Source organism: Venustampulla echinocandica (assembly GCF_003357145.1).
Source record: "Venustampulla echinocandica strain BP 5553 chromosome Unknown scaffold_12, whole genome shotgun sequence".
NCBI lineage: Eukaryota > Fungi > Ascomycota > Leotiomycetes > Helotiales > Pleuroascaceae > Venustampulla > Venustampulla echinocandica.
Genome location: NW_022474217.1, coordinates 277,699 through 298,852, shown reverse-complemented (window position 1 = coordinate 298,852; position 21,154 = coordinate 277,699). Strand labels below are relative to the sequence as shown.

The 21,154-nt window shown below is 50.3% G+C and overlaps 8 protein-coding genes across 8 annotated transcripts; 4 read left to right on the top strand and 4 right to left on the bottom strand.

Annotated features, from left to right (window-relative positions):
• Positions 1-1,653: 1,653 nt before the first annotated feature.
• BP5553_09874 (uncharacterized protein) lies at positions 1,654-2,432 on the top strand (the record flags this gene model as incomplete). Its single annotated transcript, XM_032018497.1, has 2 exons — positions 1,654-1,691; positions 1,781-2,432. The coding sequence occupies 2 exons, from the start codon at positions 1,654-1,656 to the stop codon at positions 2,430-2,432; spliced, it is 690 nt and encodes a 229-aa protein (XP_031865334.1).
• A 284-nt stretch (positions 2,433-2,716) lies between these two features.
• Positions 2,717-4,303, bottom strand: BP5553_09873 (Uncharacterized protein; the record flags this gene model as incomplete). Its single annotated transcript, XM_032018496.1, has 3 exons — positions 2,717-3,993; positions 4,050-4,216; positions 4,266-4,303. 3 exons carry the CDS (start codon positions 4,301-4,303, stop codon positions 2,717-2,719), a joined length of 1,482 nt encoding a protein of 493 aa, XP_031865333.1.
• Positions 4,304-6,104: 1,801 nt separating this feature from the next.
• BP5553_09872 (uncharacterized protein) lies at positions 6,105-7,783 on the bottom strand (the record flags this gene model as incomplete). The annotated part of the gene is made up of 4 exons (XM_032018495.1): positions 6,105-6,781; positions 6,872-6,966; positions 7,153-7,317; positions 7,374-7,783. The coding sequence occupies 4 exons, from the start codon at positions 7,781-7,783 to the stop codon at positions 6,105-6,107; spliced, it is 1,347 nt and encodes a 448-aa protein (XP_031865332.1).
• A 537-nt stretch (positions 7,784-8,320) lies between these two features.
• On the top strand, positions 8,321-8,809 carry BP5553_09871 (uncharacterized protein; the record flags this gene model as incomplete). Its single annotated transcript, XM_032018494.1, has 1 exon — positions 8,321-8,809. One exon carries the CDS (start codon positions 8,321-8,323, stop codon positions 8,807-8,809), a length of 489 nt encoding a protein of 162 aa, XP_031865331.1.
• Positions 8,810-9,059: 250 nt separating this feature from the next.
• On the bottom strand, positions 9,060-10,418 carry BP5553_09870 (putative homoisocitrate dehydrogenase; the record flags this gene model as incomplete). Its single annotated transcript, XM_032018493.1, has 2 exons — positions 9,060-10,348; positions 10,403-10,418. The coding sequence occupies 2 exons, from the start codon at positions 10,416-10,418 to the stop codon at positions 9,060-9,062; spliced, it is 1,305 nt and encodes a 434-aa protein (XP_031865330.1).
• Positions 10,419-10,979: 561 nt separating this feature from the next.
• On the top strand, positions 10,980-13,129 carry BP5553_09869 (uncharacterized protein; the record flags this gene model as incomplete). The annotated part of the gene is made up of 2 exons (XM_032018492.1): positions 10,980-11,073; positions 11,121-13,129. 2 exons carry the CDS (start codon positions 10,980-10,982, stop codon positions 13,127-13,129), a joined length of 2,103 nt encoding a protein of 700 aa, XP_031865329.1.
• Positions 13,130-14,171: 1,042 nt separating this feature from the next.
• BP5553_09868 (putative alpha-1,2-mannosidase subfamily) lies at positions 14,172-16,859 on the top strand (the record flags this gene model as incomplete). Its single annotated transcript, XM_032018491.1, has 6 exons — positions 14,172-14,307; positions 14,366-14,398; positions 14,450-14,565; positions 14,621-15,572; positions 15,623-15,775; positions 15,838-16,859. 6 exons carry the CDS (start codon positions 14,172-14,174, stop codon positions 16,857-16,859), a joined length of 2,412 nt encoding a protein of 803 aa, XP_031865328.1.
• Positions 16,860-17,357: 498 nt separating this feature from the next.
• BP5553_09867 (Bacterial alpha-L-rhamnosidase protein) lies at positions 17,358-19,504 on the bottom strand (the record flags this gene model as incomplete). The annotated part of the gene is made up of 3 exons (XM_032018490.1): positions 17,358-18,111; positions 18,164-18,564; positions 18,620-19,504. The coding sequence occupies 3 exons, from the start codon at positions 19,502-19,504 to the stop codon at positions 17,358-17,360; spliced, it is 2,040 nt and encodes a 679-aa protein (XP_031865327.1).
• Positions 19,505-21,154: the final 1,650 nt, after the last annotated feature.

The following is a 21,154-nucleotide window of genomic DNA, read 5'->3' as shown; positions in this document are numbered from 1 at the left end:
CGTGTACGACGAATGGGAGTCCACCCACGGCTCTGTAGCTTACTATATCTACAGCACATGTAGCTTTGGAGCCCCGCAAGGCTGAGGAGGAGGACAACTCCGGAATCAGCGCCCAAATAGGCACACCAGGTGGCCACTCTGGAATAATAGGGCAAAATAATCAATTATCATCGCACGCCAGAGGGCGCTGTAGAGCGAACCCCTGCTGTTTGGAGGGCAGAAAATGCCCTTCAAATAGCAGGGGTTAATCGAAATTTTCTGCCCTCCAAATAGCAGGGGTTTAGAAAATGCCCTTCAAATAGCAGGGGTTAATCGAAAACGCACAGGAACAGAGGAATAATAATGACAACAGCACCGGCGTATCATTATTAAGATCCGTTATTGTACGGGGTGATTCGTACGTCATTAGCCTCCCCTGGGAGAGACTTCGTCTTACATACCTACTTATACGAAGTACTAGCTTGGGAGATGCTTGCACGCCCACCCCGGCAGTAAGCGCTGTGTGACTGTGTCACTAGTTCCATAGCCATATAATTGTTGAGCTTAAATCTCCGGGTGTCAGTTTTGGCAGCAAGGCAGTATAAGGCATGTTTATTGCTGTTACTTCGCAGTGTGCATTCGAACCAGGGTAGCTTGACAACTCGATGGGTGTGGAGGAAGAGCGCACGTCGGGGAACGTCGGTTGAGCCAGTGGGTTAACGAACCGGTCAACCATCTAGCATGGTACGAAGCTGGGTGCGTCTTGGGGTGAAATTACACGAAAGATATTAATTAGTGACCCAGCAGAGGAAGCCATGTGCGCAACCAGACGCCCAGATGGGGGGTGCGTGTGTGGCTGTGGACGGGAGGCCGAATGACTCGGCAGCAAGGCAGGAGGGATGTAGTGGCGCATGATCTCGGATTGATGTGCAGGTGGAATTGCAGCCGGAAGCCAAACTTGACAACTGTGGGACTGGAACAACAACGTGGTGGGAACAGGAAACGGAAGAGCTGAGGCGATGCTGCCGAGCGGAAGCGGAAGCAGAAGCGGCCGGATTAGGTGCCAATACGTCTCGCCCTGGCTTTGCTCGAGGTTCGCTGCCACAAGTGCCAGTGTGCAGCTGCAGGATGGCCCGGGGAAGTGCTGATAACTGGCCTCCTACGCAGATCCTCGTTCCCGGAGGGGTTGGAGCTGCTGGTTCCTCGTCTAGAGCCTTGTGGTTGTGTTATTTTTGAGGTTTAAGTGACGCTGACTCTCGGGCTCCCACCCCCACCCACTCTCCCACGCCACGTGAATACCAGGTACCTTAATGTACTGTATTGCACTTTTGGCATCTCAGAATGTGAAAATCGGACTGTGGCACACTCAGGATGCGAGGCGAGCGGCTTCTAATTAATCTCTACCCCTGAGCATGTATCCTCCTGTCCAGCACTCTCCGTTCAGGTTGGTTTATTTCGACGGCGAAATGTGCCCCCAGCCGCAATCTCTCACTCGTTCAGATACATCCAACGAGTAGCAGATATGCATATAAGATGGCTCTGCTGCTGTCTGTTCGTTTCCTCTATCCCAATGCCTTTTGACAATCATATTGGCGGAGGTACTTACTTTCCTTCCAATACTCCGGTGCCACAGCCTTATATGTCCACTGCCACCTGTTGCCCAGTGCTCGCACCATGATCACAGACAAAACTAAGGCCGGTCCCCCACCACCGTAAGTTCAGATGGCCTTCTCCAGAACCATATTGCGTTGCAAGATACCTTCTATGTAAAGCTCAAAAGCTAACATACACATGGCCACAGGCATCGGTACACCCATCGTGAGGACACATCCCGACTTGGTCGATATCCCACCGTGATGCCCTCTCAGCACCCCGAAGGCCCACCAACCCCAGACTGCCCCTTCCCCACTGAGGAACCACGGGTATATACGGCCATAACAACCGAGATACTGGCGAGGCATGATACTTATCAATCCTCCATCCACCAAGACAACACTGCCCAGCGCAATACCCAACAGCAAAACGCCACACATCTCCATACCGTCCAGGCTTTGGGCGTGCGCTTGCCCCCACGCATCTGGGGTCGGCTGGGCAAGGGCCAAACCCAAGTGGCCATGACGTCCCAACAGCATTCTGACCTCTCAATTCAAGGGCTACACAATGCTTGTAACATTCAACAACCCACCGTGCGCCACACTCAGGACCGAGCATCCTCGGGCAATGTTGAATGCGTCTCTGAGGCAGGCTATCCCCATGGCCAAACCAATGTCCAGAATCCGGTGTATTGGATTCCACATGACAACCCTCAGCCGTTCTATACCGCACCACTTGGTCAAGACATTGCCGATTGGGGATATGATCTCGTCGGTGTTGGCACACAATTTGACACTGATGATAATTCTAAGGACGCATATATTCCACACGTGAACGGTCCTGCGCATGCTCAGGGGTAAAGGAGATGTGGAGAATGCCACACGTGATATACCCCACTTGGGAAAGGACTGGCGTATTAAAATGGACGGAACGGGCCGGTTTGGAATTCTGGGGGTTGGGGTTGGATTTGGATTTGGATAAAACTGGGCGGAGAATATTGGTATCAAATTCAGAAGAACTCGTACTTGCGTTCGAACCAAGATTATTCATTAGTCATATAGATAGGCAAACATATTCACTTACTAGCTCCACGGTCATCTCCCCTTCGCAGTACCACACTTGACCTCCACATCCACAAACTCACTCATCCAAGTTTCTTCTCCAGCTTCCTTAATAACCCACTAACACCCTTCTCTACCTGCGCTCCATGTGCTTCTAGCTTTCCCCCCGGTGGCTTTGGCTTTTTCTCATTTCCGTATGCGGCTGCCTCCTCTGCTGTCGGCCTATAAGCTTGTTGGTGAATCGAATAGTCGGTCATCAGAGGCTGCGTATGAGCACGGTTGAGCTGCTGCTGTGGCGCATAATTGAAGGTGGCGAAGCCGCCTGGCGGCGCGCTTGGCGGGGAAGGTGCCGCTGGCGCATACGTTCCAGGAGTTTGGAGCGGAGAGTAAATCCCTGGGGAGGGGACGCCGGATGACGATAATCCTGGGGAGAGAGGTTGTGTAGCATATTGTTGCGTCACGGGGATATGCGGTGCTGAGGCTTGCGGTTGATGCTGGTATGGCGGAGGGCCAGGCGCAGCTGGGGGTGGTTGCGAGAAGGGACTTGAGCTTGCTGGCGCGGTTGGGGGAGCGGCGAAGGAGTGTTGGAAGTGTTGCGCGTAGGGCGATTGCATCCCAGCGGAGGGAGGAGGTTGGTTGAACTGTGATGGAGGTGCAGTGGGTGCTGGAGGACCGGGGAAATAACCATGTTGTTGCTGTGTGGCCTGGGTTGGAGGAGCAGCAAAACCTCCTGGATTTTGAAAAGAGATACCGTAGGTCTGGCCTTGGTCTGAGGCTGCCGCTGCGGCAAGAGGATTTGCAGCTCCATCCTGAGGGGGAGGGGTCTTCTCTCGATGCATGATAGATTCCGGGGCTGCTGGCGCGGCGGGGTTGTATGCAAGTGGCGCAAAGTTGGATGCTTCCTGACTTTGTGGTGTTGCTGAAATAGGTGGCCCAGGGAATGTACTAGTGCTGGACTGAGATATAGGAGCGGGTGCAGGTTGAGAACTGCCAATCTGCCCCTGGTGGTATGGGGAATGCGTAATGGCCATATTTTCTAGTTTCTGAACTACAGGACTCATGTCGTGTTGATGAGGCGGAGGTGCAACCGGTTCATCTTGTATTGTGATTTGCTGCGGGGGCAAAACCCTCCGAACACCATTCAGGAATTGATGCGCATCCTCCTTCAGCCAGAAATATACATCGACAGTATGGAGCTTGTACATGTATTTCTTTTCATTCCGAGGATCGAAGGTAGGGAGATGCCACTCTTGGCTATCAGGCGGCGGCCCGCTGATAGCTTGACGACTATGCCCATCGACAGTCAGTGTGACAAGATTTGAGTGTTTGTGCGAGTAATGAACATGGGCACCATCAAGATCTAACAGCACAAGTCAGCGTTCGAACTGGAAAATAGAACCCTTGAAGAATCCGTACGTCCGGTAAAGGCATCTTGCTCAGGCGTTCCGGCATTGTTGGCGATCTCTATCCTCGCTCTCCTCAGTGTCGCATTCTCAAAGAGGTAGAGGTAGGAGCTCTTATCGAAGCGATGATGCAGAGGTTTCGAAGTCGGAGGACTGTAGTAGTAGTGCGCATCAACGAAGCTATATGTTATTAGTCTTTAATGCTGGATTATAACCAGATTGAGCTCACAGAGTAGCCACAAGCTCCTCCCCGGGTCGCGCTGCCATGTTACGCGTAGTGTCTTGCGCAGAAGGACGAGTATAGGAAGGTATGGATGGGAACAATCTACAGCTGCAACAGGAGAAAATGATAAACCAAGAAAGTGGTGCGAGAGGGAGGAAGGACGAAGAAATGCGACTGACCTGGAATCTAAAGAATCAAAGACCTGAGCTAGAGCACGTTGGGCGGCAAGATACTTGTCAGTTGGAGTCCAATAGGATGCTATTAATAGCCAGTCGAGTAGCTGTATCTTAAGCGCCTTTGCGCGAAAATAAACTTTGCGACCCTTGCACGGGGCCCGAGCCGAATCGGATCACGTGTTGTTTATATTCTTGGCAGAAGTCCACCGCAACTTCCAAATTGAGCAGCTCTTGACGGTGAATACACTCCTACTCTATATAATTTAGTTTAAGTCCTTTTCACTTAACAACCGGCAACCTGGCTCAAACGGGAGACCAGCTCGAACGCCAATACGGACGAATTCCCAAACACCACTTTCTGATAGCAGCTAATGATCCCCAGCACCCCGGGGTGAAGCCAAAATCGCGACTGTGCATTAACCACCGAGGAGTACAGATTGGACAGGGGAAACGGCCCTAGATACGACTATGTCCTATCTAGGGGAGGATGTAGAGTAATCCTGGTGCTCAGGTATCTCGAACCTTTTTGCCATATTTTGCCTCTGAATATTCTTCTATTTTTTATTCCAATCTCTTTTACTGAGGATGTTGAGGCCTTTTTTCTTTTTCTTTTGGCTTTTTGAAGAGACAAGTACTTCTCGCCTCGAGTCGCGTAGAGGCGAAGAGCGCTTCAAAAAAGCGGGGCGGCTTTGTCGATTAAATAGGTAGCATTCGAAGTGGAAGGTGCTTCTCTCAACCCACCCTATGAGCCCTATGCCGTAGCTTACTCAGGGTCAAAACCGTTCTTTTATTCTCAACATTAAGCCCAAATACCCCAGACTCTATTGTACAACATGATAATGAACAATGCAGCCGATGGGTTATAAACTGGAATTTTCCAAGGTTAGGCAATGTCTTATAAAAGTTCTAGCACGAAGAATAACCATACTAGATATACTTAAGCAATTTAGTCTATGTTTTCCTGACTAGTAACCTCCCTTCCCCTCACTTCACTTTATCTCACTTCGCCTGAGTTTACTTCACAACTCACTTCGCTTTGGTGTTCTTCACTTCCTCTTTTCACCACTTGCTGGGGCTACTATTTCGCCATGCCACCGAATCCAACTACGGGTTCGCACTTAACAACCGAGAAACTCATCGACATGCTTGACGGGGAGCGAAAAAAGTTATTCAAGTGAATATGCTCCGCAAGAAGCTAGAATAGATCAAAAAAATGTGTAGAGCTGATAGAAACCTAGGAAGCTACCAAATCATCACGCGACTCCGGCACGCGCTTATATCGCCGGTCAAGAGCTGCCATCTACAATCCATTACAAATGCTCTCCTTTCTTATTAATAGGAGTAGGCTGGCAAATATGGGAAGAGGGAGTTTGGCGAGCCATAACGTTCACCGTCCCAGCCTTAACAAAAATAAGTATTGGCTACCTTTAGCATGTCGTTTCTGAGGTGGTGAACTTAACTCTAGGGATCTTGCCTTCTGTATAATGCACCTAGGGTACCTCTGTAGCCTAACTTACCTCAGTGACGATCTGCTGGATGACCTGGACATTGCGGTCGAACGCCTAGAAGAGCAATTTTCCAAAGTAGACGAGGAGTTAAACTGCCCGAAGAAGCTTATAGGCTCGACCTAGTGACTACGTGTGGGCTTACCAGGACAACAAGGCATGAGCTATAAGTCTCCGAAATAAATACGAGACGCCGGCGACGACAAGAATGCCTCCCATAGTGAATGGAAGAGCTTCAGTATGAAAGGGGATGTTTTCCATAGCCGCGTCAGATAATCTTGTGTGGAAATAGGTTTCCTTGTGCCATCTGGTGCTGCCGTGGCAACGCCGTGATCTGGTAAGTAGCCAGTAGAATCGTTTAGTTGTTTGAGCTGTGGTGTGAAAGAAGCTGCTTCTAGGAGTCTCCTCTCGATCAATGTTTTGCGAGCAGGGTCAGCTTGCATGAATGCCATTATTCGCTCCGATAGATCCTCGTTCCCACCATAGACCCTCGAGTTGATATATCGGTTAGCGAACCAGTCTATGGCAGTCCAATTTTCTAAAGCATTAGCGGCCATGAACCCACTTTTCTGTTTGTGTTTGTCCCACTCATTTGCCAAAAGCTCGCTACCAAATCGTTCCCGCTCGAGGACCCGCAGGATGGCCAGAAATTTGTCGAAGGGTTCGAGGAAGTCCTTATATCGGTAGCCGTAGGACAGGTCCTGTATCGTGGAACTGCTAAGCCACAAAGGTGGTTTGAAGAACTGGCAGGGGACCACTCGACTCCACTCCCAGTCAAGAACAGAAATGATGTTCATGTCATCATCCAAGATCAGATTAAACAACTCCAAATCCCCGTGTACTAGGGCAAAGGGGCCACGGTCGAAACTGTGATCAGCTCAGCCCTTGACATGTTGGCGAAACATGTGAAGATAGTAGAAATGATCCTCACTCTCCTCTTGCGAGATAGGTATGCGATCCTTGGCAAATGCATTGTCCGCAATCTTAAGCAGCATCGTAATGTAGTAGTTAGCTGAAGTAAGAATCCTACCGCCACCGTAGTACCGGCTCTGGATGCTATATGGAGCTAGGCCCTCCAGCTCTTGTATATTAAGGTCGATGGTAAAGGTCTTCTTGCAGACCTCGAAACCATCTTGCCCTTGCGTTAGACACCAAATCGAGGGGAACTCAAGCCGTCTAAGCTGGATATATATGTCGGCGAGGGAAGTCTACAAGCGTGTGCGTTGCTCATCTGAGAGTATTTTAATATCGGCGTGGGTCAGCTTTCGGCCTTCAACATATTGGAACATGAGGAACGAGGAAAGTGGCTTAGTGTCGTCGCCGAGGGCACAGGCGTGGATCTTAGGGATCGGGATTGTCGTCTTCTCAGCTATCAGCCTACAAGAAATATCAGCTTCATCTCATCTATCATAAACATAGACGAACACTCTTACTGCATTGTGGCGACCTCGCTCTCAAGCTTACTCCTGCTACCAAACGCCAGACAAGGCGCAAGAGGCACGCGCACCACCCATTTATCGCCATCTTCCTCAACGGAGGAGCCAAATTGCAAGAAGTAACAGATGTTGTAGCTACCGCGAGTTGGCGGCTTGAAAAATTTGCAGGCGTCGCCGTTGTGATACAATGCTGCGAGGCGACAGACATCATCGTCACGAATAGAGGCAATGAATCGGTCGCGATCGCGATGCACGATTGCTTGCACGAGGGGATCTCTAAAGCTTTGTTGGGGTTTGGCAGCCGTCGTTATGATGTTACCAACTCCGACCTCCGAAATCCACTGCTCAATTGGCTTGTTTTTAAATAGCGAATACGTGGGGTCAGGTCTAGGGACTGAGGTTGCCATGTCGTGAAGATCTGTTCTGGCGGTAGAGGTTGGGGGAGGTTGACAGGGAATCTGATTTTGACCATGGCCGAGCAAAATCAAACAAAGTATTGCATAGTAGTAAAAAAAGGGAAGCAGAACTTATACATTTATAAGGACTGCAGACCCGTTTGCCTAAGAAATATCGAATTTGTTAGATAGATGCTAGAATCTTGGCAGGGGTTGATGTGGTCGTGAGGTGAGGCTCTGTCCCTCTCGATGTCGTCGCGCTCTCGGCAAACTTATTTTTCGGCATCACGAAATTCGAGCTCTCACCACACCAAGCAAGCCAACAACGCACAATTAGGATACTCGCGTTATTCAGATCTAATCGTCATTTTCGATAAAGGTACAGCTTTGGAACTTGTCCTATCCCTACATAATAAGCTTCTAATCACGGCTTCCAGATCGATTAATACGCTTCCGCCTCCTACCTCCCCATCTGGAGCCCATCACCAACTGCGCCCGCGCGGGCCAAAGAACCTCTGTACGAGCTGCCACTCGCCCAAACCACTCAATATGTCACTCGTCCACCTCTCAAACGTGTGCTCGCATCTCCAAAATGCCTCCAAGGCCCGCCTGGGCCTAACGTCCGTCCCCTCCTCCAACATGATCCTCCGGCTCACACTCGCGCTACAAACCTCCGGCTTCCTGTCAACGGTAGCACGCGGCGGCCTTACTCCTCCACCTTTCGACGCCCTGTCTACGTACGTCCCCGAACCCGTCACACAAGAGAATATCAGCACGCGGCGGTTGTGGCTCGGCTTAAAGTATTGGAACAATGAGCCCGTGTTGAGCCAGATGAGTATGGTGAGCAAGCCTACAAAGCGGATTTGGATGGATGTCGAGGGTCTGGGGAGGATCGTCCGCGGAAGGGAGGCCGGGTTTGTGAAGGGGCTGACGAAGCCCGGGGAGTGTATGTTTATCAGTACGGATAGGGGGATTTTAGAGGCGAGAGAATGCGTGGAGAGGAAGGTTGGAGGGATGCTGTTATGTAGAGTTTTGTAGGATACAGGCGAGAAGAAAAAACAAGACAAGGGGCGGTGTATGATATGGAATTGGTTGGCATTGACGGCGTTCAACATGAATGTTATCAAGGCATTTCGGGGCGATGCGTATAAATAGCTTCCAGATATCAGATCTTGGCCCCCAGGTAGGTCTCCGCTTTGCAGATAGGTGCGAGGACCTGGGCGTAGAAACTACAAGCATCTAGGCTCCAATCTAAATCTATATTTTAAACTTTTCCGTTCGACATAATCTACAAGCGTCGCAGAATATCCTCAACAACCTGAGTGGTGGTAGCCGTTCCCCCTAGATCAGGGCTGAGCAACTTGCCATCCTCGAGGTTTCCATCAACAGCCGCGTAAATCTTCGCTGCAGCTGCTTCCTCGTTGAGGAATTCCAGCATCAGCGCCACACTCCTCAATGTCGCGATGGGGTTTGCAATGTCCTGGCCCATGATATCTGGTGCGCTACCGTGGCAGGGCTCTCCGATGGCAAATCCCTCTCCTACATTGGCACTGGGGACAAGACCCAGAGATCCCACAAGCGCAGCGGCGCCATCAGACAGGATATCTCCGTACAAGTTCGGTGCAACAATGACGTCGTAGGTCTCTGGTTGGCGGAAGAGTTTATAGACCATCGAGTCGACGATCTGCTCCTCCACGCCCACGCTCGAGAACCTTGACGCAGCCAATGCCTCCCGGGCAGTCGATCTAAACAGACCATCCGTCTGGCTAAGAACATTCGACTTGTGGGTAATTGTCACAAGTGGCGACTTGTGTATGCTCGGTGCACCGCTTTCCCTGATCTTCTGTCGTCGCAGAGCGATCTCCCCAGCCATTGTCGCGATACGGAACGAAGCCTTCTCAGATATCCGCTTGATCGCCTCCGCGACCTTCCCGCTTCCATCGGCGGCATCGTATGTCTTCTCCTCCTTGACATACAGATCCTCGGTGTTTTCTCGCACAATCACCATATCAATTGGATTCTTGGCGGTCATAACGCTCTTGACTGGCCGGACGTTGGCATACAGGTCGAGCTTCTTGCGCAGGGCAACGATTGGGGACGAGTAGCCTTTGACAGCCTTGGAGGGGGAGCTGACGGCACCGAAGAGAGCACCATCACATTCGTTTTTGAGGATCTCGACGGTCTTGTCTGGCAGAGCGGCCCCGGTTTGTTCGAATGTCTCGAAACCCGCCTTCAGATCGACGAACTCGAATTTAAGCTTGAGGGAAGCCGGTAGCGCTTCTAGGATTTTGCGGCCGGCGGGGATGACCTCCTTGCCAATTCCATCGCCGGGGATGAGGCCTAGAGGAACCTGTATATTAGCGGGAGGCAATTGAATGGAGACAAGTGGTATCTTGCCGTACCTATGCGCAATGTCCGGGCAGCCATTTTGTGTTGCGTGGTGGTTCAATTGCGACTCGGGGGCAGAGGATATTTTCTTTTGGGGGAATAATGGTTGCTCTGGGACAGCTTTCTTGAGGTCTCTATGTCCGATGGTCGGTCGATCGGTCCACACTGAGAGAGGAGGGTCTGAGGCGCCTATAGGCGGTGCCTAGAGTCCCTAGAGTCCCTAGACTTGCTCCCTAGACTCACTCCCTAGGCATTTCATTATTGGCATTTCATTTCCCAAACACCGACCCCCCGACAGCCCGGCCAGAGCCCGAGCCAGAACAACTGACTGACAGCTCCCCCAAGTTCCCCCCCCCCCACATCATTTCTGGCCAGGAGAGCTTCAAACCCCCTGAGCCCCCTGCATAATATCCGTCCTGTCTCCCTTATATTCGAGACGCCGACGCCCTCCACCACCGTGTGCTCATCTCCATACCATATACCATACCATACGAAGTGCCTAGTGCAGTGTTGAACACCTTCTACCTATTCTTTATTAATCTCTATCCCTCTGCAAGCCAGTACCCATTCTCTGCCGCCTTTGTTTACAAGACCCGCGTGTCGCGTCTGCCCACTCCTTGTTCCATACCGCGTGTTTTGGCTCTACTCCTCCTGGTTCCGACCTTTAATCTTAATACACGGCTTCAAGAAAGCGCATGCCCGACTTAGAGCCAGCTGGCACCACACACAAAGGCGTGGCGTGGGATTAATTCTCTTCTTAGGTTGAGAATTCGGTGCATCGGACAGCCGCATATATTTTGTAATTATACACGCAGTCAAGATGTCTGGAGGTGTTCGCAACCTGCGAGCCATGTTTGAGAATAAGGATCCCGCCGATCCGCCAGATAGAGGTCGCTCTCCTGGAGGATCAATAGGTGAGCTTCTTCCTTCTTTGCCTTAACACCAGCTAAAGTATCTGAAGGCATCCCCAGTGCTGCAACGTCACCCCGCCCTCTTTCGAAAGTGCGAACGAGCTTTGTGACCGTCGAGCGGCCGGGTGGAATGGGCGGGCAGCTGGGCCTGAGGAGAGAGAATAGCAGCGAACCAACCATCCTGAAACGGAGATCGAGCTTCAGTATTGACGGGGAGAATCCGAAAGATTCCATGGAAAAGAAGACGCCCATGCCTCCGGACAGCGCCTCTAGGAAGCCTAGTTCTGGGTTTGAAGCAGCCGCTGCTAAAGAAACGCCGCGGGTCGAGGTAGACCAAAAAGCAGAAGTCGCAAATGGCAACGATAGGAGGAAAGAGACGGTTAAACCTTTTATAGCGAAGCCGGATGAGAAGGTGGTCGCTGCACATATGAATGGGGCTGGAAAGCCTACAGTCACCAAAGCGGCTGAAAAGCCAGCATCCACCAAATCGACTACGAAGCCGTCTCCCATATCAGTCGCCAAAACAGCTACAGCTCCAAAATCCTCTCCAAAGAAGAATCTCAAAGCTCCAGCAGCACCCAAGACACCAACTACACCAAACAGAAGCCATGCAAAGGAGGCACCAGTGAAGATTACAGAGAGCAAGCACAGCAAAACTTCAACAACAGCAAGTCATCCGCCAAAGCCCGCCAGCCGGCCACCAACCACCGCTGCCCATGGATCGGCCGCCAAATCAAGAATTCAACCGTCACCACCACAAACTGGATTCAAAAAACCACGGCCTAGATCTCCAACCCGGCCAGTTAAACTTCCTGCGTCGCTCACAGCACATACTGCTTCGTCGGGATCGAAGACCACTTCATCACCGCCCTCCGTTCGACGATCGCTTAGTCGTGCATCCGGAAACTCACAACCTCCCAACTCATTACAAGCACACCACGCCGCCTCCCGCTCACCGAGTCGAGCAAGCCTGACGACTACAAAGTCAACCCTCGCCCGCAAACCATCAAATCTAAACAAAGCCAGCGGCAGACCTTCACTTGGCCCCCCACCCCCTGCAGTAAAGAAACAAGCATCGCGAGCCAGCCTAGGCCAGCAGTCGGCCCCCGCTGATGATTCGTTCCTGGCTCGAATGATGCGGCCAACTACGTCTTCTGCATCTAAGACGGCCGACAAGCCAGACATGACCCCACCGAAGAGAGCACAGTCTGTTAAGACGCCAGTTACGAGGGATAGAACATCGCAAGCTCATGATGCATCGAATGGAAGTCCGGCTCCTAAAGTGAAGGAAGCTGCTCCTACGATGCCGGCTGTGAAGCAACCTAAGCTAGCGGTGAAGGAGCCCAAAGTAGTGGCACCTACAGTGATCAAGGAGAAAGCAGAAGTCGAGAACAAAACTGTCGCCGAAGAACCGGCACAGAATCTACACGTAGCAGAAGTCAAGGAGGTGCCAGCTGAGAGTCATACTATTGAGGACCCTCCTGCTGAGCCTAAGGAAATACAAACGACAGATGCTGCAGCTGTTGCCAATGTTACCGAAGTTGCCGATGTTGCCGAGGTTGCTGAAGTTGCTAAGGTTGCTGGAGTAGCTGAGGTTGCTGAAGTTGCTGAGGTTGCTGAAGTTGCTGATGTTGTTGAAGTTGCTGATGTTGTTGATGTTGCCGATGTTGCCGATGTTAAGATGGAGCTAGAGCTTGCTACCAGCGAAGAAGTGAAAGTAAAAGAGGATTCAGCCATCCCAGAGATTGTGGAGGAAGTGGTGGAAGATACCCAGCCGGTCATCGTTTCTGAGCCGGAGCAAGCATCGCCCGAGGAGAAATCATCAACTGAGGAGCCGGCAGTTCCCGCACCAGATGTCGAGGAAGAATCAGCTACCGAGGAGGAAGCGCCGAAGCAATTATCTGAGGTATCGGAGCCGGGGATTATCCCCACACCAGCCAACAGCAAACCAGAAGTTGTGGAAGATCCAGAAGATGCCAAAGCAAGGGATGAAATCGCGAGACTCAATGCTGAATTCTTGAAGGATGAGGAAGAGGCAAAGCTAGCCCAAATCGAATAAGCTATTTCCAATTTATTATGCATTGGAGTAACAATGGGGAAGGCATTTGATATGGAGATTGAACTGCCAAGTCAGGGTTGAATTTGTTGTGTAAGCGTAGGAGTAGCTTTGAGTTAGTACAGTAGCAGCGAAATTATATCCCTACCTTGAACCTGAATCGGGAATTGTCAGTTCATTTTGCCTAAATGTCCCAACCCATTGTCGTTATTGAAAATTGATATCAAAAGGAAATCCGACCGAACCTTTTTGTATGTTGTACGCTAGGGCCTATTCGTCTTCCAAGTCGGAGCCAAGAATTACTCTTCTCCTTTCGCATGCGCGATATAGAACGTAGCTTGTCTTTTGCTACGACGGTTACTTTGTAGATTTTCTTAATCTTCTTAAGCCAATAGCGCACTACAAAGCTCTTATTAGCCCGTATGCCGTGGGCAGGTCCTCTCGGCTACATTCCAAGCGATGGCCCGATAACGACCTTCCCCCTTGGCACCCATGGAGTTTTACGAAGTATTATTCTTGCCGGCAGATGATCAAGTTACGACCTTTTATCCTTCGAGCTTCAGGCCACGGATTTTATATGGATATTAATCCGGTACGCATGGTCCGAAGCAGCTATCCGCCAAGCAGCCTTCGACCGGTAAAGGCGTCTGCCACAATGCCACAAATGCCACCCCGCCCCTCTCATGCCACCTGCAATACACATGGATAGGTATAGTAGATTGCAACCCCCATCGTCACTGGGTACAACCTTGCACCACTATTTCGGATGGCTATTCGATGTGCTGGGGATAAGTCGATCAGGCACAACATACGGCATGTGAGTGGGCAGCCTATGTAACGTGGTAATATATATATTCCCCTTATGGTAGAATTGTATACAACGCGGGGTGCCATCCATCGGCATGTGTTCCGCAAGGGGACCGGAGCCAGGAGCCATGAAAAGCTTCGCGGGGAATTCTAAATAAATATCCTGCCCCTTCCAATTCTATCAATGGCTTCCAGTCGACGGTCTGTTTTGTCGTGATTATTGAGAGGCTTCATGGTCATGTATAATCTCAAGCAGAAGTCGTTGCTCGGGCTCCTCCTGGTGCCGCTGGCCGTGGCAGCCGTCGAAGAAGCCCGCGATACCAGTTTTGACAAATTCGTCTATATCGATCCTTTGATCGGTACCATAAACGGAGGTCAGGATATATTCAGTCTTGAAAGTGTGCCCGGGTTGAGCTGATGATTAAACCATAGGCCATGTCTTCCCTGGGGCAACGCTGCCATTCGGTACGGAAGTTACAAATATCTTACCCAGCCAATCGTACTAATATCTCGAAGGTATGGCAAAGGCCGTCGCCGATACTAATAACCCCAATGAAAATCAGGGAGGGTTTGCCTCAGATGACAGTGAAATCACCGGCTTCTCTCATATGCACGATTCTGGCACTGGAGGGGTAAGCTCAACCCCAATTTGAAACAGCTCGATCATCTGACTCGCAAGATTCATAGGCCCCGTCTCTAGGAAACTTTCCTATTTTCCCACAAACGGGCTGTCGTGACGACAATATCACCAACTGCTTCTTTAGCGAAGCGGACCGCGCTGTAAAAAGAAAAAAGGACACGACTTTTGCTAAACCGGGCTACTTTGCAGTCACTCTAGAGACTGGGATCCGGACTCAGATAACTGTTAGCAACCACTCTGTATTGTACAGCATTGAATTCCCCTATAAGGCCAACACGACAGAATTAAAAAATCAAACCGGGCTGCCCTACAGTCCTCTAATACTTGTGGACTTGACGGACTTACCGGACTCCATAAGGGACGGTGGAGTTCAAGTGGATCCTAAAACTGGCCGGCAAACTGGGCATGGTACCTTTTCTCCGTCTTTCGGGATGGGGTCCTACCAGCTCTATTTCTGCATCGATTTCAAGGGTGCTGAGGTCAGGGATACGGGAGTGTGGCAATACGGCAAACCTTTGCCAAAACCAGCAAATGGCACGACTCCTAAGCTCGAAGACTGGCGGTTTCCAGCAGGAGGTTGGACCCAGTTCCATCCCCCAGCAGAAAATAACCAGATTTTAGCTCGAGTTGGGGTTTCGTTCATTAGCATTGATAAAGCATGCAAGAATGCAGAAACGGAGATTCCAGATTTTGATTTCGCGAAAGTGCAGACAGCCGCCACAAATGCATGGAGAGATAAGCTTTCCGTGGTGGAAATCGAGGAAGGCCAGATCGGTACTCGGTTTTGGACGGTGTTCTGGTCTGGAATTTATCGATCAATGATTTCGCCGCAGGACTATACCGGCGAGAACCCGTTGTGGAACTCAACGGAGCCGTATTATGACTCGTATTATTGCATCTGGGACTCGTTCCGAAGTATCCATCCCTTACTTACTATACTTGACCCGGAGAGTCAGACGTTAATGGTTAGGAGTTTGATTGATATATATAGGCATGAAGGTGCGTGATTTTCCTTTCATATCAACGGATACGTGGTTGATTATTTGTAGGTAAACTTCCTGATTGTCGAATGTCGCTATGCCAAGGTTGGACACAGGGCGGTTCGAATGCAGATGTTGTGTTGGCAGATGCCTATTTGAAGAATATCAAAGACGGCGTGGACTGGGAAACTGGTTATAAAGCTGTGGTTTCGGATGCAGAAGGTAAAAAACACCCCTATAATGGTGTTTTGAGGTGAAATGGTCTATATTGACAATCTGCGTAGAGGATCCTCCAAACTGGTCAGTCGCGGGGCGAGGCGGACTCGAGGATTGGAAAACTAAAGGCTTCATCCCAAAAAACGAAAATTATGATACTCGGTCAGTCTCTCGAACAGTCGAATACGCCTACAATGACTTCTGCATCGCCGAAATGTCCAAGCGACTCGGCCACCCTGATGATGCAGAGAAATACTACAAGAGATCCCAAAACTGGATGAATTTGTACAAGGCAGACCAAACGTCCATCGTCCCCAACTCTAATGGGCACGAGGGGACGTCTGTCGACCCCGGGTTTATAGGATTCCTACAACCAAAGCATGCCAACGGGTCATGGGCGTACCAAGACCCATTCCGCTGCTCCCCACTCCTAGGCTTCACGTCCTGCTACCTCAACGGAGACGGTGGCGAGACTTACGAAGGCAGTGCGTGGATGTATACGTTCTACGTCCCACAAGACATGGCGACCCTCATAAAAACTCTCGGTGGCCCAGAAAGCTTCGTCGACCGCCTCAGCTACCTGCACACTTCCGGCCTGCTCTATATTGGTGACGAACAAGCCTTCCTGCCCGTGTTCCAATTCCACTACGCTGGCCGTCCAGGGCTCTCCTCATACTTCTCTCACTTCTACATCCCCTCGCAGTTCAACGAATCACTCAACGGTATACCAGGGAACGACGATTCTGGCGCCATGGGTAGTTTTAGCACGCTTGCTATGATAGGTCTCTATCCCGTCGCAGGCCAAAACGTGTATCTCATCAACGCGCCTTACTTGCCTTCAGTCTCGATCACGAATCGGCAGACTGGGAAGAAGGCTACGATTAAGAGTATTAATTTCGATCCCGGCTTTAAGAACATTTATATCCAGAGCGCGAAGTTGAATGGGGAGGAGTATACTAAGAACTGGATTGGCCATGAGTTTTGGCTCGACGGGGGTGTGTTGGAGTTAACATTGGGGAGCACTGAGAGTAAGTGGGGAACGAAGCCGGAGGACTTACCACCGAGTTTGAGTACGGGTCAGGGGAGTTGAGGCCGCCGGTGAAAGGTGGAGGGACGGATGGTTGAATTATATGTTGGATGATCGGGCCTGCTGATAGTGGGAATATGTGATAATGAGCTGTAGGTCCAACATCAAGCATCTGGGATTTATCAATCACATATATCAATTGCACATATTGCCAATAGCCTTGAAAATATGACACTGTATCTCGCCCCTATTACACTTCAATGGGATACAGGGGAATAGTAGGGCAGTGGATTGCATGACAGTACGAAGTACCCTTTTTACTATATGCACGATGTAGAGAGTATCCTAGAAACGGAAATATCTTGCTATTGGGGTATATCTCATCTGCTCATCTTCTCATCAATAGACTTATTCTGCATCCCAAATATGCTCACCTAATTCATTTAATATCCACGCGATGAATAGCCCGCTCGGCCCATATCGCCTCCCCTGAAACTCCACGAAGAATGAAATGCTGCAAAGCAAATCCTATCCACTATAGACCATCGAGATATAGGCGCATTAATAAGTAACGTGAACTCTATGCTTCCCATCCCCAACTTTAACCGTAACGGTCTGAGTAGCGCTGTCAAACTCCTGACTCTGCATCGTTCCCTTCCCATCCACCTCGATAGTGGGTTGCTTTCCATTTGCGGCGGGCAAGATAAGCACACCGCTGGTACCGCCCGGTGCTGACCAGTCAACCGTGTACCCACCCTCAATCAAACTCCAATTAGCTTCAAATTTGCCTAGAGGTGACATAAATCCGGCTTCAGCATGCGTCAGGTCTCCGAATTGCGGTGCGATCTGGAAAGAACTTCCACCTGGTGCAGTGAGGGTCAAGCCAACAACGTAGGAGGTTAAAGCATCAGTGGGGCCGGTACTCCAGCCATGGGCATGCGAAGTATACGAGTAATCGTTATTGTACCCGTACTGGGACCGGTAGCCAAACGTGCCATCAGCGAGATAGCCTTCAATGGTCGTACTTCCAGTTCCGGTGGGGTTATTGAGATACCAGCCCCATGAGCGGCGTATGAGATCAAGAGCTCGGCTTGCTTCCCGGGCTACTAGATGTCCTTTGATCTCAAAGGACTCAACGAACCCGACAATGTTGCCTGGTAATTCGGGGCAGATTGCGCCGATGGGACCCCAGTTTTTGGTGAGGCTTTTACTGATAGTGGAGTATTTGGAGGAATCGGCGGCGCCGAAGGCGAGGGACATGCTATTTGCGTCTTCGGGGTAGACGTTGGTATCTACGTCGCTGTTTTTGAAGGCACTGGGAGGTGGTTAGAGAGCAAGAGGCAGAATGATAGAATGGTTAGCCATACCCAACTGAAGCATCCCAATAAGCGCTGTTTATTTCCTTTTTCAGAGTTGCTGCCAGCGATGACCAGTTTGACGACAATGCTGAATCTCCTTGCCAGGTTGCGATTTGGCTGCCACTCGTGAGGGTCTTGTATAGCAACATTTGAGCCTCAGTGTTATGTTCTCCTTGGCCAACACGGCCCCAGTCCTCGGTCCCCGTCACCCAGATTGATCCTGTTTTGTCGATCTTGCCTGTAATATATGCCATGGCTAATTTGTATTTATTCCATACTCCGGACATGAAATCTCTATCGTTCGTATATAGGAAGTAATCATAAGTTCCGATCAGCGTTGCCATATGGTATGTATCTGAGTTGTAAATATAAAGCCCAGGTCCGGCAAAAGGGAGGTTTCCATTATCAGCCTATAACAGGGTGAGCAAGGTATTTCGAAGGTAAGAATAATATGAAGCTACCTACCTGATCGTTGTATAACACCTGCAGCGTGTTTCTCACACCTTCGGTATCTCCCGTACTCACTAAAATACTAGCAACAGCAATGGCGAGATCCCCCGCCCAAACAGTGCGATCACGTTTGCTTCCATCAACATAGATGGTTGGGTCGGTGGTTCCGTCATTGAGATTCCGATCGTTTTGCCAGCCACCACCAACAATTTCGCGACCAGTAGCAGGTGGAATGGCATTCGTCTGGAGGGTATATGCTCCGGCATACCATATCTTGTTCAGCAAGTCATCGTTAGAGTAGAAGTATCCTTGATAGGCTCGTAAATTGGACCAAGAGGGTTGATATGCAATTTCTAGCGTTATGTCTGTAATATCTACTTCAATCTGCCCGTTAGATTCAGTAAAGAGGGTCAAGTACCGGAAGCCACCTCGGAGTTTAGCGTCAGGCATGGTGTAGTTCGCTTCACTTGTGGCGGTGATATTGGCGAATATGGCTCCATCCGGCACATATGAACCGCTCGAGCTATCGGACCATTGTCCGGTCCAGTTTGACGCTTCCGAGAAGGCCAAACCCAGTGACCCGGATCCTCTGGCAGCATAAGTGACGGTCACAATGCCACCAACTTCGAAGCCAAAATCAAATATGAGAGAAGAGCCGTTGCCCGTCAACGATGCGGGTCCGTGAAAATCTGCAAAGGTGATTTCGCTGGAAGAACGAACTCTCTTCGGAGTAACTGTTCGGCTCGAAGGTGAATAGTTGTACTTGTCCCAGCTTCCTGAAAATGCGGGCGTGGATGGGCCATTGCAGGCGGTATTCCTCCAACACCCGGCTGCGGTTACCATTGTCGATCTTTGAGACAGGATCGCCACCAGGGTGACGAGAAATGCGGCAAAAAGCATGGTGCTGATCACTAACAAGCTCTTAGCACGGGAATGGATTTGGGGATAATATTTCTTCATATTTTGAACGACAGACGACAGAACATCATCTCAATCAAAACATACCTTCAATGCCAACTATAACATGCCGTGAGAACAGATGGAGTCTTGGGCGCCTGACAGGAGTAGTCAAAAGGTCAAAAGGGCAGTGCGTTCTCAAGACTGAAGGGAGGTCATTGCCTAGATATATGTCCGTTTGACTTGTTCCAACTCGAACGATCCTTCAGAACCCCCGTCAGATGATGCATCTTGTTGATGCATCCCAGACTTCTCATCTCCACTTATTCTTCACAACTACAACATGCTGGGCCAGACGGTGTCCATCAGACGACAGACTTGGCGAGCTCATCGCCTTCCTGAAGAAGCTGATTCAAGACGGCCAGAGGAGAACGGTTCCATCGCGCGCCATGGCATTTGGGTTGGAAATGAGACAAGGAGAGACATAAAAATCTGAGAAGAGGCTTTTCTCCGCTGTCATCTTGTCCGGAGAGCTCATTTGAAGTTGGTGTTTGATGTTTGGTGTCTCGTGAATCGGAATCGGAATATTGACTGCCGAGGGACAGGTAGCCCCAGGGGGCGGCGCATGAGCGCCACGATCGATATGCACCCCAGGTTACCTTATGCCTCTCAATTTTCGGGGTGTTATTGGCTGTTGGTGTTATTGGCATAGGCCTAGCACCAACTCGGCTTATTCCAGGTAGATTAATCTGAACAAGACGCAGTATGACGGCTTGCTGTTGCTGATATACTCGTACAAGCAAGGCGATATAAAGTAGCCATCGCCGCCACGGAAGTCCATACAGCACTTTGTACGGGTATCACTACATCTAGAGATACTAGTTACTCGTAGGATGTGAGCCTTCAGGTACGGAAGTGCCTTGCGGTACCTCCGTAGTGCGTCCGGTAGTTGTTCGACCGACAGGACACCGGGATAGTTTCCTTTTCTTGTCAAACTGTGTCGACTCCGAGCAGGCAGTCTGGCCCCGGGGCTTCCTGGCCACCCCTACGGTCTCGAATTGATGATCAACAGGGAACGTCAGAAGCTCGCCTGGCGTTGTATTTTCAGGGGATTGAATGCGTAGTATAGAAAATGCAGGCAGCTAACTCGCCGATAACCCTACAAAGCTGTACGAAGTACAGCCGTAGGTCTTCCGTAGCCTTTCCTCAGTAACACGGGACCACAATTCAAGGGGCATTTGTTGTTCATGTTCATGATCCCAAGCAGATGCGAGGCCCCAGATCTCCACGGTACAAGTAACGTCTCTTCTTCCGAGGGATAGGTACGCTGGTCCCGGTTGGTAGTCACCTGGGATGATCCTCCTAAGCAATAATTTCGGGAGTGAAAAGAGAGCCTATGGTCATGTTACCATTACTTTAAGAGCGGAGCGTATGACGAAACCGACGAGATCCAACAGAACAAAGTCGATATATCATGCAGCCAAGGCACATGTCTGTTGACCGACTCCTCCAAGCGGGCAACATCTCAAAAGCGATGGATGTCAAAGGAACTTTACGTGCGAGGTACTGTAGCCAAAGCGTCAAGCCGGGATTTTCTACTGCGGATTGCAAAACCCTTTGCTGCTTACATTCTTCGCGGTGATAGAACTGCAC